The sequence below is a fragment of the Drosophila arizonae genome, chromosome 3 (assembly GCF_054131065.1).
Source record: "Drosophila arizonae isolate 15081-1271.41 chromosome 3, UAZ_ARI_1.0, whole genome shotgun sequence".
Taxonomy (NCBI): domain Eukaryota; kingdom Metazoa; phylum Arthropoda; class Insecta; order Diptera; family Drosophilidae; genus Drosophila; species Drosophila arizonae.
In genome coordinates this window covers 12,230,932-12,246,176 of record NC_142923.1, presented here as the reverse complement: position 1 = coordinate 12,246,176, position 15,245 = coordinate 12,230,932, and the positions used below count along the sequence as shown (strand labels likewise).

General features: G+C 40.7%; 1 protein-coding gene across 1 annotated transcript; it reads right to left on the bottom strand.

The window, feature by feature from the left end:
• Positions 1-324: 324 nt before the first annotated feature.
• slp2 (sloppy paired 2) lies at positions 325-4,234 on the bottom strand. The gene has a single exon (XM_018005011.2). It carries the CDS (start codon positions 3,547-3,549, stop codon positions 2,083-2,085), a length of 1,467 nt encoding a protein of 488 aa, XP_017860500.1. The 5' UTR covers positions 3,550-4,234; the 3' UTR covers positions 325-2,082.
• Between the last annotated feature and the right edge of the window lie 11,011 nt (positions 4,235-15,245).

The window sequence follows — 15,245 nt, the reverse complement described above, 5'->3', positions numbered from 1 at the left end:
TAGCTGAAACAGAGTAGGGGCTGGGAAGAATGAAGTTATTCATTCTACTGGAAAGAGAATCACAGCACAGATTGGGCAAAGATGAGATAAGGGAGTAAATATGTTGACTAATATGCTTTTTAGGTGAACTAAACAACAGATTTCTCCATTATAAAGTATACTCTGTATATGAATAAATAATGACATCTAAATCCACATCTATATAAATATATATATGGACTCTAAAGGAGAGTATCTTATAGAGATACTCGAACATTTATATATCTGTAAAATATGACATATACGTATGTTATTTATCTCTAAATAATACTCTCTATAACATACGCTCTCTTAGAGTAAGTTGTTTGGCCTTTCCCATGTTTAACTCTGCTTCAGCTGTTTGAGCGTTATCGAATGTCTTGAGCGCACTTCATTCCATGTGGCTGCATCTTTACAGATCAACGCCAACGCCTACGGCCGAGCTAAGTCTGCGGCACGGCCCGCATTTCTCTGAGCTAACGAAATCCAATTCCAATACACATGCACTCACACACACACCCGACAACATATTGGACGTGCAACCACAGCAACAACAACAACAACAAAAGCGAGAACAACATAATGACTAGCAAGTCGGTAAAAACAATTTCATCAGCTGCCGAGTTCCGCACGCTCCACACGCCGCTCTCCTCTCCTTTCCTGCCCTCCCCTCATCACTCCTCTCCTCTCTGCGTCTCGCCCCTCATTTTGTTGGCGTGTGTGGGACATGCGCTAAAATTTTATTTGATTTGACACTTAGCAGTGCCTGTTAGCGACGCGATTCGTCTGTGTGTGTGCGTGTGTGCGACTTATTAAGGACTTCCTGTTGGCCATCAGCATCTTTTGTCGCGACAACAGATTAATTTAACGCACTGCAGTTCAATTTAGATCGTCATTTGGTACAGTCGAATCGAATTGAAAGACATTTTCAATTTCAATTTGATTTTGCAGTTTCTTTGCATTTCTTTTATTTCAATAGAATTTCAAATTTATTTAATGTCTGCCTTCTAAAGTACATAATAATAATAATAATCGGTTTAATAATAATTTTAATCATAATATAAATTAATTAGTGCTTAATTTCAAATGCCTGCTGCGCTTAAGTATCATTATCGTTATCGTCATCGCTATCGAAACAAATAGAACTTGCTGTTCTTTTTAAAATACCCTTGCGAGAATTTTGAACAATTTTTTATCATTTACAAATTATTATTTAAAGTTAATATTAGGATTTGTTCCTCAAGATATAGAATTTCAGAAAACTATAGAAACTTTAATAAACTTTAATATTAGGCAATAGAAACCTTAGTTAGAAAAGTTTTTAAGCCTTTTTAAACAATATTACAATTATTCAGGCTCTTTGGATTGGGGAAGAATTTAAATGAGTTAAATAGAGAAAAAAAATACATTTTTTGTAATATTTCACTTTGTTTAAAATTGGTATAAACGGAAAAGAATTTCTGGGGCATAACTAAATCATTTCAGAGATTTAAACTTTTGAAATGTTAATGTGTGATTTAAATTTGAAAAAATCTTTAATTTTTCCACATGTATATTGTATAGAGAAACTATTATTTTTTATTTTTTTTTTTTTAGAAAATATTTTTAATGCTAAACCATTTTTTAATACTTCATAGTTTTTGCTTTTTTTTTACAAAAAATAGGAAATACCTGAATTTTTAAGTTTATACGAATTTCTTTAGAAATTTATTTAGTGTAAAACATAGAAAATATTCAAGAAATTTCGTTGTTTTGCTATGTACGGAAAAGTGACAAAAATCTCTAGCTTAATAAATAAATTTAGTATTTAATTTAATTCCCCTTGACTATATAGCTGCTATATATCTTTACCTTGTCTCTGTCTCTATCTATACTCTGCAAGGGTATTTAAGCTTCGACTAGCCGAACTTATAGTTTTCTTACACTTCTTTCTCTATCTCTCTCTCTCTCTCTCTCTCTATCTCTATTTACAAGCGTCTAGCGCCTCAGTCGCGGCTAATTTTTGTTATTTTTTATTTATGTACAACGAATACTTATACACTACATGCCGGCCCAGCAGCTGCTTCAGCTATTGCGTGTGACAACTGTAACGGGCTTGAGCAACGGTTGCTGCGGTTGCGGCAGCGGCAGCGGCTGCGGCTGCGGAGCTGGGCCAGGAGAACGGGAGTTGGCATCGCCGTTGGCCTGTTGCTGAAGAAGCTGCTGTTGCTGCTGCTGCAGCAGGCTGGGCGATGAAGGCGGCTGGCCGAGATGTGTCATGTGTGGCTGTGGCGCCGGCGCAGTGGGCATCGCTGCGCTGAGCTGCCTTTGATGTGCCGCCAGAGCGGCGGCGGCGGCATGCTGATGCAGCAGCTGCTGATACTGCAGTCGCTGGTACAGCTCCTGACTGCTGGCGGGGCTAACGAAGGGCGGCGGGGGCGGTTGCGGTGGCGCCGCACCACCCGGGTGGCCAACCAAACCGGGCGGCAGCAGACCCGCCGCCGCGGCCGGACTCTTTGGGGCGAAGGGATTGTAGCGCTGATACATGCTGGCCAGCAGGCTGGGCGCCGCCTGCGGATAGGTGAGGAACTGTCCGAACTGCGGATACGCCGCCAAACCGGGAAACATCGGTCCGATCAGCGAGCGCTTGAAGGCGGCCAGGCGTGAGCGACTGGCGGCAGTGGTGCGACGTCTCAGTTTGCCGGTGGAGCCACCAATGAATACATCCTCCGCCGAGGGATCGAGCATCCAGTAGTTGCCCTTGCCAGGATCATCGTAATGCCGCGGCACCTTCACAAAGCATTTGTTCAGGCTGAGATTGTGCCTGATGGAGTTCTGCCAGCCCTGTTTGTTGTCCCGGTAATACGGATGATTGGTCATGATGTACTCGTAGATGCCATTCAATGTCAGGCGCTTCTCTTGACTCTGCCGGATGGCCATCATGATGAGCGCATTGTAGCTGTACGGCGGCTTCTCGTTGCCCTTCTTGTCTTTGATGGGTTTGCCATCTGTTGATTTGGTCTCTGAATCGCCATCGTTATCACATTCAACATCCTCATCTCCTTCTGCATCTCCGTCGCCCTCTGCATCCGCATCTTCGTCATCGGGTTCGTCTACATCAACGGGCGGGGCTGGCGACATGGAGGTCACATCCAGATCCGATTCCACATCGCTCTCTGGCTCTGAACCCAGAGGAGAGCTATTATTGTTATTGTTGTTGCTATTGTTGTTGTTGTTATTGTTGAACTTTTGTTCCGCCTGATGTCGCTGCTGGTCCTCTTCCTCGTCGCGCTGTTCGTCCTGCTCCACCGTCTCCGGCAATATGGAATTGATGGAGAAACTGGACTTCAGATGCGGCGTGCGAGCCATTTTCATGAGCAGCGTAGCCGGCGTCAGATTCAAATTCAGATTCAATGCGCCGACGGTATTAAGATGCGGATGCGAATGCGAAAGCGGATGCGTATTTGGCTGTGGATGATGTGTGTGCTGCGCGTGATTATGTGGATGATGATGATGATGATGTGCGTTGAGCTCGTCAACGATTTTCACCATTTTGCACTACAGATTGTTGTATAATTTATTGTTGTTTTTTTAAAATTTGTTTTCTATTTGTTGCTAACCCTGCATTTTATTAAGTTAAGGGCTTAATCTTTTTATTATATTTATATCACAACAGTAATAAATATTTGAATGCCTCCCACACGCGTATTCGTTTACGATTGGATTACATTTGCCATTCGCCGTGGGCCGTTTACCGTTTGCCGTTTACCGTTCAGCACGTTCTGTTCGTTCACACGTCTGCTGCGCTGTGGCGTTTTGTGTAGACTAACAAGAATTCCCAAATCTCAATCCAGTTGCTGCGCCTGGCGGCTATTGCTGCTATTCCCACTGCCACAACAGCCAATAGCAGCTGTGGATTGTGTTCGTGTCGTGCATGCATGCCCTTTCTATCTCACTCTATCGTTCTCCCAGGGTGCAGCAGTAGCTCGCTCGCTTGCGCTTGCTCAACGCTTGACGTGCTCGTGTGCGCGCCTGTGTCCATGTGTGTGAGTTTGTAGAGATTTTTACCATTCGCCGCTAATTGCTGTGCTGACATGACACGAACGCCGCCGACTGGCCTTTGTTTTTGGTTTTATCGTTTAGCATGGGGTGGGGAGCGCAATGCCCGGGTTGTGGGTTGCATTTTGATACGCCAGGTCTCTCGTTTGCTGTGCTCTTTTTGCAGCAGCTGTCGCTTTTGTTACAGTTACGCCAACTGTTGTTGTTGTTGTTGCTGCTGTTATTGCTATGAAGGTCCCTTTTAATGTATTTTTCGCTTTCACACACACATACACACTAGCACGGTGCCTATTGTCGTTTTTACGTTTAATATTTCTTTGTATTTGAGCTATTGCCCTCTTTAATTTGCAAGAATTTTTAAAATAAATTGCGAATAATTAATATAATTTATATAATTTATTTATGTTTATAAAACAGTGGAAGCACATGACACTATCGAACAAATTTTAAATTTTTGAAAGCTGTATAAAAATGATTAAAACCAATTAAAATTCAATTTAAATTTATATATGAAAAATATATTACAATAATTGAGGTCTCAATGAAAAATCAATTATTTTGTAAATCGGTTAAATCAAACCCTATAAAATAATAACAACGAATCGCAAATTGCTGCAATCATAAAATTCATAGAATCTTCAAGAAGTCAGCAGCTGCTGCTATTCGCATGGTGCATGCCACAAAGAACAAATAATTTACTACTTCTAACTGAAGAACGCAATCACTTTGTAATCATAATAATTGTTTTCGCTTATTGTGGGCGTGTACACAGCTGTGCCCTGTTTGTGTGCATGTGTGTGTGTGTGGAACACAAAAGGAGGACAGCGCGCTCTGATTGGAGCCAAGACACAGACAGTTACCAAGGTATAACATGTTTTACCTGCGCAAAAATCAACTAAAGAAATCCCATAGAAAAAATGCAGCAGGAGCAACGCCAACTACAGAAATACCAACAACAATTGCATAAATAAAAACATCAGACGCCATGTTGGCCAATTGTTGTACTGTGTGGATTGTAGCCTAACTCTGGCTCTTGCTCTTGCTCTTGTTGTTGTTTTTGCGCATCCCACTACGGAATGTGGTCTGCTTTATATATATCAAAATAAATGTATGTGAGTGAGACCATGGATATGTGTATGTGCATGGCTAAAAATTATTGGACGTTCGGCCTGCGTGTAGAGTGGAGACATGCGCGCAAAACTTTTTACTCACTCTCTTACCATGCATGCGCTCACACATACCACTCCATACATGTAGGCCCTCTCCCTCTCTCACGCCTTGTACGTATATGTACATTTGTTAGCTTAATGGGGGCTCGCAGGTCAAAACAAAATGGCGCCCGCAACGGCATTTTAATTGCTGGCTTCAATATACATATTTCAATAGATCTTCAGCAGCGTACGCGTTTTTCAATTGGGTGTGTACATATTAGTGTTTTATTGTTGTTTATTGTTTTGGTTACTTGCATAACAGTTTTGTTATGCACACGATTCACGTACCGAATGAGAGTATATCGGTTTCCAATGATTTTTTGTTTGTTAATTTTCTTACTTGTAGAAGCGTTGAGTTTTTGAATTTGAATGCAGTTTACATATATATATCAGTACATATTATACCCGTTCGCCAGCTTCCCATTTTCTGCCCATTATATAGATATATTTTTCAAGATCCTCATTTATAGATATCATAGATCGGCTTTGCATCAAACCCACCGGTAGACCGGAAACCCTGAGCCTAAGCCTAAGTTGCTTCCTTTCGCATCGTTCCCTAAAAACCTTCATTGATAAAAACAGTGGCAATGTCAATAAAAGAGTTGTTTAAAAAGCGGCTACCGTCGCGAACCGCAAATCAAACATGAATAAATCAATATACCCATATGAGCTGAGGTCGGCCATAGAGCATTCGAGAAACAGTTATCGGGCAGCGGGTATTTACGGGGGCGAGAGTACTTTACTAATCAGCCAGATTTATAGACGGCATTTAGTTTTGTTCGTTTTGTTAGCGCAGAGACGCGCACCTTTGATATTTGCCCAGAGGGGCAAGTAAATCCCTGAGCATCACTTGGCCCTTTACTCAACCCTTTAGCTCTCAGCCCGTTAGCTCTCAGCCCGTTCGCGACGAGGCTGGTCAAAGTTGCCGCGCCCACGGTCCGCCCGCACGGATCGCGATGTCCTTCCGGGTAGCGGCGATGCCCGCTTTATTTTGATAAACTCAATGGCAGTTTAACCGCAGGATTAGCTTGTTTGCTCAACGGATCAACGCGATGCATGCAAACAGAGGCGACTACCTAAGCGGGCGGATCGACTGGCCAGGTAATGGGCAGTCAGGCCAGCATTCCAGCAGGCAACCGAACGAATTGGTCGGGGTTAACGGGTTAAGCAGCTCTCACAGGACATCGGCTTCCGTTGTTTACATTGTCTGTTTACATGCAGCCGAGCATTGCCTGAACAGTAGCCAAAAATTTGAGTTGCAAATTGGTCTTAGCCACGCCCAGGAGTCGCTTCGATTGTGGCCGTGCCGTGCCGTGCCGTGCCGAAAGAGTTAAGCAAAGGATTTAGCATGTCCATGTGGGCTTGGATTTGGCTGGACTTAGCTTAGCGCGTATTAATCTGATATTCGTGGACTTCCACGCCGACGCTGGACATTGGACTATTTTTCAGCCTAATCGCCGTCGCTTAGCCATGCAAATATTTTCCAACATCAGTGCGCGGGATTTGTCTCGATTAAAGCCAGCAAAGGGTTAACAGTTAAGGACTAAGGGCTGAGGGTTACGGCTAAAACCCTTATGTCTTGGCCCCGACTGACATCTGATTTCGTTTAAGGCGCATCAGAGCCCAGCTGAACTGTTACACTTACTCTGAGCAATATACCCTGGCTTTTTGTTGAGCGCCTGGTTGTGGGGGCGGTGGGTTGCTATGGGACTCTGCCCCGCTTTTCTGACAAATTGGCCAAATTTTGTGAAAATCATGCACAGAACAGCTTTTCCGCTCAACGGGTTCCTTTCACAGGACAACGGACAGTTTTGGACATTGGCATCTCTCTCTCTCTCTCTCTCTCACTCTCACTCTCACTTTGCCTCTCTCTTTCTCTGTTATTGTTGTTATTATCGTGTGCTTCGTTGTGCAAATAAACAGCCAAACGAGTGTGTTACAAGTGTGAAAGCCCAAGGGCGCAAGGGTGCAGGGCTGCACGGGGCAAGGGGCGGATGTTAAAGGGGGTGCAAGAAACAGCGTATGGTTAACGACGGGTGGTTAACACCAACAGCAGCAGCAGCGAGATTTGAGCTTAGAGTAAGCAAAGCAAACAATGTATAGCTGATCGACTATTGATTACTCTAGGAAATGAAAAGAGGAAATTAAGTTTAGCTCAGTTATTCATCTACATGCCTGCTGAATACTCTAAGATATAAAAGCTTGTATGGTAAGAAATTTCTTATAAATTGTATTTATGTATAGGTATGTACAAATTTAATTTATTAACAAATATTTTTCTCTCTGTGTAGCTAAAAACTAGTTGCCTTAAAACATTTCTAAAATATGTCTTAAATCGTAATTATAATTATTATATAGTTAAACGCTCCCATATTAGAGTACTAATGATTAGGGGCGCTGAGTAAGTTTCTTGGTATTATAAATAACTTTGTTTTTAATGAAGTAATATATTTGATATAATTTAGCAACAATATGTCTAAACTATTTTTCGTTCGAATATGAACTAAGCCATATAAGTCTGGTTCTACCCTTGAATGTCTGACTGGACTCTCCAGTCTTCTTAATCGTAAGTATATACAGACATACATATTATTATATACAGACATACACATTATTACATAAGTGACGCTGATTATCTAATATGTTTTATATTAATATTCTTTAACTTGTATTAAATCTACAAAAATTTATTCTTGTCTCTACTCTGCAAGATTTCTCGAGAACAAAAGTTCCCTGATATTTGATATACTCAATCTCTATTCCATTTTTGACCGACCTAAGAACGACATTCGTAGTCACATAGCCAAACTCTAAAAAATACGCTATGTAAAAAAGCAAAATACCAAATCTGCTGTGTTTTCTAAACGCAAACTGTGCCTCTGCCTCCGCCCGCTACTCGTACAGCTGTGTGAGCAGCCCCTCATTGCTTCTTTTTTTATAGACTAACACTTGATAATTGTTGACAATGTGTTATAAACTGATTTACACGCATTTAACGAAAAGAAACACTGCCAAAACTCACGCAGCGCCAACACCAACAGCCGACAGCAACAACAACCGACAACAACAACAACAACAACAACAACATGACGAACATCGTTAGCGTCGACGGGCAACCGCTTAGATGTCATCGTTAGCTGATGTTGCTGCTGGCGCAGGGAAATTGAAATGGGCGAACGACGGAGGGGTGTGGGGGCAGGGCAACTGGTCGCGTGTGCCACGCGAGGGTGGCAACTTAAAGGGGCAAACACGATTTGTGTGCGCTGTGCTCCGGCTGTTGTTGTTGTTGTTGTTGTTGTTGTTTGTGTGCGTTAATGAACTGCGTAACAATTAACAGCAACAACGAGCACAAATAAAGCGCAACAGCAGCAACAAGCAGGAGAAGGGTGCTGCGACTGCTGCTGCTGCTGGCTGCAGCTCAGCTTAAAAGTCAGTGGCCACGCACACGATTCCCATTGCGATGCCCACTTCCCACTGTCCAGACCCAATGCCCAGTCCCATTCCATTCCCATTCCCAGTGCCATTGCCATTGCCCATACCGAATCCACAACTTAAACTGAGAAGCGACTGCTGCTGCTGCTGCTGCGGGTTCATTTGCGGATTTATTGCTGCATAATCGGACAGCAGCAAGAAGCTGTAAATGGCGAGACGCGCGACTAGAACTTACCCTGCAATTTCTTAGAAATGAAAAGCAACCAACGAAGCTGAAAGTCCATAAATTTGATTAGCAAACAATTACATTTCACATTAAAGCTGATCATAACCGCTTCGCACTCATTGTGCAGGGTATTCGCTAGATCAAGCGCAAACATTGATTATGCTGGTGGCTGACGCCTGTTGCCAGTTGCCGGTCGCCTGGTCGGTCACTTGGTTTCCACTAGCCGCTGATCCAAATCAATTTAATTGAGGTCCAGCACGCTGGCCGCCTTTGGCCCGGCTTCATTTGTCCAATGTGTTGGCAGTCAATGGTCGCCCCTGCTGAGCGCCCACTGTATCAGTGTGAAATCTGTCAACCGACATGGGCTCTCTATCTCTAAGATCTGCCAAAAGGAAGTTGGGGGTTACCAAGTGCAATTGAAAGGATGACAAGCAGCGTGAACAGACAATTAGCAGGAAGTTACTTGAGAGAAGAAAGAAGCAAAAAAAATGTGGATGTATCAAAAAATTATATTAATAATGAAAATAATAGTAAGTATTAAACAAAAAAATCTTTAAAAACTTAAATGCAAGCAGTTTAGTAAAAATAAATATTTCTATATATTTAATAAATGAAGGAAACAAATATTTAGTCATAAATAAGTAATTTAAACAAAACAAAATTGTTATAATATATTATATAAAATATATAAATATATAACAATTTTTTTTTTAAATGTATAACAAATTTTTATGATAAATATATTAATTAATAAACTTTATTAATGAATTCATTTGATAATTAGTTGATAGTTTTTGAAAAGGCAAGTTTTTGAGATATATGAGATATTTATGATATGCCACATTTAATCTATAGCACGAGTGCAACTCAAGGCTGTATACGATATGCTAGCATACGGTAGTCAGATGTCAATTTATAATCAATGATTTATGTCTTCGACTCGTTGCTGGCGACCCACAAACTGGCACTAAGTAGTTGAGTTACGTATTTAAATTGTGTGCGACACTTATCGATCGACAATTGAGAACTGAGAGCAGCTCAAAAATGTATATACATGTATAGACGGAAGCCTTGCAAGTCTGGGTCGGGCGTGTCACCTATATAAAGCTGCCTGCCCTCCCTCTCTCACCCTCTCTCTCTGTGTGCGACAGCGAGTGACCACAAAATATGTTTTTAATTGAATGCAATGTGCGGTGGTCAGAGTGGCCACAGATGGGGGCAGAGCACACATTCAAATATTTATTAATAAAATAATTGTTAACCCATGGCACAAACACTAATCAAATAATGAATGAAATTGTTGCTGCCCAGCGATGAAAATATTTGAAAAATATTTGTAGACGACACACTCACACACACACACAGACACAATGGCACTCAGACCGCCAGCATGTGGGTAGATTGGTTGGGTTGCGGAGGGTATTGGCATACAGCAGCCTAGGCGAGTGACGAGAGTTGCTCTCTAATTAGTCTTTCTTTCATTATCTTGGCCTCTCTGTTGACCCGAATTTCAATTAAGTTAATTTACGCGCCACACATCGGGGGCAGCATCAGGGGCCATGCATCAGAATCAGATGCGCACTCGGACTCGGACTCGGACTCGAGCTCGGACTCTGACTCTGACTCTGATGCTCCGACGCTCTGACACTGTGAACCTCGCGCGGAACGGAACCAATTCAGCACAATAAATAAATGTACTATATGAATGAATAGTAGCAGCACCAGCTGCTGGCCAATTGTTAGCGTAAAAAATACTTTAGATCAACAACAAAAAGCGTAAAGAAGAAGAGCAGCGAAATACGCGCACAATTAAAAGAAATTATGAATGAGTATGAATAATGAATGCACTTGAGGTTGCTGTCTTAGTCCAATGACTGGGCCCGCTCGTCACACTTGATTGGGTACCCAACTCTTCCCCTGATGCTAGAGCCCAGAACGGAAGTGAGTTCAGTCGGGTTGACAACACACAATATGGGCATGACAACTTGCCATATGAACTCTGATGTCAGACGCTTGCAGATGCCTCCAGCTGCAACAGTTAACAATCAGATGTCGCACGCGATGCCCCAAGGAAGGTGATCGCTATATGAAAAGCAACAAAAGAAAATGCATGTACAGTGGAGCTTACACATGCAAAGAATTAACATAGTAAAGAAACAAAAATACATGGTAAGGATCTACGAACAGAGGCTAATTTAAATCTAAATATAATTTATAAATTTTTGAAAAAATGTTTGCAATTTTTTTTATAATTTTTAAATTATTATATAATTAATATACATTTTTTTAATTTCTATAATTTGTAGAATTATATTTTATTGTTTAAAATTCATTTTAACTATTTTTAAATGTATTTCTTGAGCATTTGATAAATAGGAAAATATATTCATTTATATATATTTCTTAAATATTTATTCTACAAAAATTTTTAAAGTATTTTGTATTATATTCAGTTATATTTATTTATTTTTCAATATTAGTTTTAACTTAATTAAAAAATTCCTTCAATACTTTTGAAAATATTTAGTAAAATTTTCCTTTCCATACTAAAATATTTTTTTATAACTTTTTAAGCTAGAAATATTTATAATGAATTTCTAAATATTCTACTTTTCTTAAAAATATATCATACCAATTCCTTCTTTGCATTTTCTTCTTACTTTTCTATCTATTTCATATCTTCAATCTTGATAACCGATTATTGCAATTTACATTCTCTTCATTTATTTATACATCTAGCCTCTAATAAGCCAACACCTACCCTTATCTCTCTCTCTCTATGTCTCTCTCTCTCTCTCTCTCTCTCTCTCGCTCCATACACACTCATCCTTAGCGAAGTTCTGTAGCCTCTGGTTTATCTATCGATGTATCTATCTAATCTCTTAACAATTTTCTCTACAGCACCTCAAGAGCTGAATCCTAGCGAAACAAAGCGACTAAACCCGAAACGCGTTGGGTTAAACCTCAAGGCAAACAAAGCGCCCAACTAGCTGAACTATATACAATATATATAAAATATTTATGCCACACAAAAAAGGCGAGGTTTGCAAAGAGAGAGAGAGAGAGAGAAAGAGATAGGGAGAGAAAGATGGGCTTGAATCATTAATGAAACTGGGCTTGGATTACCAAGCAGGAGATGAGTTACTGCACCGTCTGCCTCATCCTGGGGCACAGACTAAATGCACAAAAAGTGTAACAAGCGGCACACGCAGCTCGTTGCACGCTGCGCTGCTGGAAGAATAGGAGACACCCTAACGGTAATCAGCTTGGGCATCTGGACTAGCCCGGAGACTGGCTTTTGTACTGCTGTTGCTGCTGCTCTTTCGACATCGTAATCCCTGCACTTAACCCGGGTAATAAGATAAAGTAAGGCAGATCCGTTTTTCGGCTGCTTCTGCTTGTTATCTTTGTAAATTGCATGTCGAGCACTTAAGCCAATTCTCAAACTCAAACTCAACTCAACTCGAAACTGGTTAAGCGTAGCTTGCACGCGTGCTACTGCAGTGCGACCTCACAATGCGAATGCGCTGCTAAGACGTTGTGTCTGTGATACAGTTAAGCAAAATCCCCGGCAGCTATGGACCAATAATTCCAGGCCCCGAGACAAGCCAATACAATCAACACAATCAAGCCGCAACCTCGTCTTAGTCCGCAAACTGCTTTAGCGACTTAGACGAACTCCGAGGCAGAGGCAGAGGCAGAGGCTGAGGCTGCGGCTGAGTCGGACAATCAGTCCGTGTCCTGGCTGTGGCTTAGGTAAGTGGATTCATTTTGAATCCAATTCAGCAAATCCCGAGCAGCCATAGAGCGCAAATTGCAGAAATGTGTTAAGTATATAATGCGCTCATCCAAACTATTTCAATAACAAGCGGCTACTTAAGCCCAGGCCCAAATATACCCAATCAAACAATGTGCTCTACCATGCCAGACACCGTCTCCTATCCTAGCCTAACCTATCCCAGCTATATAGGTTTCCTCTTCTTTTGTGCGTTTTAATCGTACACAAAGTTCCGTGGGCTAAGTCGCTGGCTAAGCTTGGCTTCTATATGCAAAATATTGGATGGCATATGGGTTTTATCTGTGGGCCCGCAAACCAATTTAACTCTTCCATGCCGCTAAGCCGTACATAAGCCCCAAATATGCTAAACAACAAATAAACTAAAACCGAAATGCGCAAAGTTGGCTTGGATAGAGAAAAACAACTCGATTATTGTGTATTTATTATGTAAGATTATTAAAGCAGAAAATGAGATTTGTAAAAAATTGTGAAAAGAAAAGTTGAAAGATTAATATTTAAAAATATAATTCGTAAGAATGTAGAAATTATTTAAAGAGAAATACAATTTTTAAATCTTTTATTTCTACCTAATAATGATATTATTATAGATCCGACATAGCTCTCAATTTGAATATACATAGATATTAAATATTATAACGTATATAGTAGCTATATATTTATGCCTATCAGGGGCGTGGTAACTTTCAGCCTTTTAGAGACAGCAAAAATATGCAATATTATTAATCTACTTTATTGATTTACCTAAGATCATATTTAGACATATATGTATATCTCTTAGACACTTGGTAAATCGAAAAATGGAAAATCTATATAGAGAACTAATTGCAGACTGACTCTTAAGACATATGAAAAACTCTTTAACTATACATTCGTTGGCGTTTCAGCTAAAAGTATTATCAACAAAGAAATGTTCCCTTTAATATTTTATTACTCCCAATCTTCACAGGGCTTAAAGTACTGATAGCTATATATTTGAATATATCCATCTCAGCTAAGCCTTCACCTAATGTTCATATGGCAGCAACTGTCAGGCTAATTTTCGACTTACAACAACTGTTCACACTGTATCCCCCGCATGGTACAAACGAGAGTTCCCCCACTCCCCCAGTCTATGGCTTGGCACCCTATAAAACTGCCAGCTAATCGTTTCAATAACATGATTTACCAACAAACAAACCCAAAACAGACACAAAGTCCGGACAATAATTTACAATTATTGAAAATGGGATAAAATGATTGGTAAGAGAGGGGAGATGAAAAGAGAAGAAAAATATAAGATGAAAATACGAGTATGATAATTGCTACTGCAGCCGTCGCTCACTCACACAATGTGCCCCAACTGAACTGACTAACGATGTTATTAATTATCATTTTCCTAAACAAATCTAGCCAGACAGAGACGGCAAGCGAGTGAGCGAGAAGAGAGAGAGAGAGAGAGAGACGCAGAGAGTGAGAAAAGCGCAGTATTTATGATATGAGCAGGTCTTGTTAGATCAAAAACTTGTTGATGCCATCGATGGCTCTGGCCGAGCCTGATAATGATGATGATGATGTTTATTCAGATAATGTTGATGCTCCGTTTTTCTCACATGTTTCACTCAGATACGCACTTAACACACACACACATACACACAGCTGCATCTATGGCAAGTGATCAAAGCGCGTTTGCCGCTTGAAAAATTTTGGAATATTTGAAAATGAAGACATCAACATTTGGGTACGAGAACAAAAACAGTTTGAGAAATTTTGAACAACGCCTTCGCCTTGTGGAAGATCCAGAAGAAGCAGTAGAAGAAGAAGAAGCAGTCGAAGATATAAGAAAAAAGTGGCCCCTGGTTGGCATTGTCGGTGCCCTTTTTGCTAGGGTTCTCATCTTTCACTTTTACCCAGGCATATTAGTTGAAAAATTGTATAACAAAAGTTAAGAAAAATTGCTGTATTTACACACATACACACACACACTGGCATATGTGTGTGTAGGCAAATAGACGTGTGCTGCCTTAGACAATGGCCTGGCTGGAACTGGACCCCGGCGCGGAGTCCTACGAGCAAAGGTTCATAGTTGGATTACCTGCGGTGCGGGGCACAGCTGGAGTTGTCACTGGGCATGTAAAGAGCCAAGAAATTGAGACAACAACACAGCAACAACAACGACAACATCGATAACAACAGCAGCAACAACAACAACAACAACAAAGATGATCGCCCCTTTTCTCTTGCAGCGAGAAGCTTCAAACAAATCTCATGTTTGCCGCCTAATTAAGTCATCAGACAGCTAAGGGCAGCTAATAGATGAGCAAAGCGGCTAAATAATATAGGAAAATCAGTTAGATAAAAAGCTAAGAGTAGCTTGAAAATGGTTAAACACGCTACAGGTCAGCAAATAAAAGCTAGACTGAAAGTAAAGAAGCTAGAAATAAATTAAGTTCATAATAGCAATAGCTAAAAAGAGCTAGAAGTAGCTAGAAACAGCTTAAATTAGCTAGGAAAGCTGAAATTTAAAGAAATTGATAATTCAAAG

Coding starts and splice junctions, on each gene's coding strand:
- slp2 (XM_018005011.2), bottom strand. CDS start 3,549: ATGGTGAAAATCGTTGACGAGCTCAACGCACATCATCATCATCATCAT.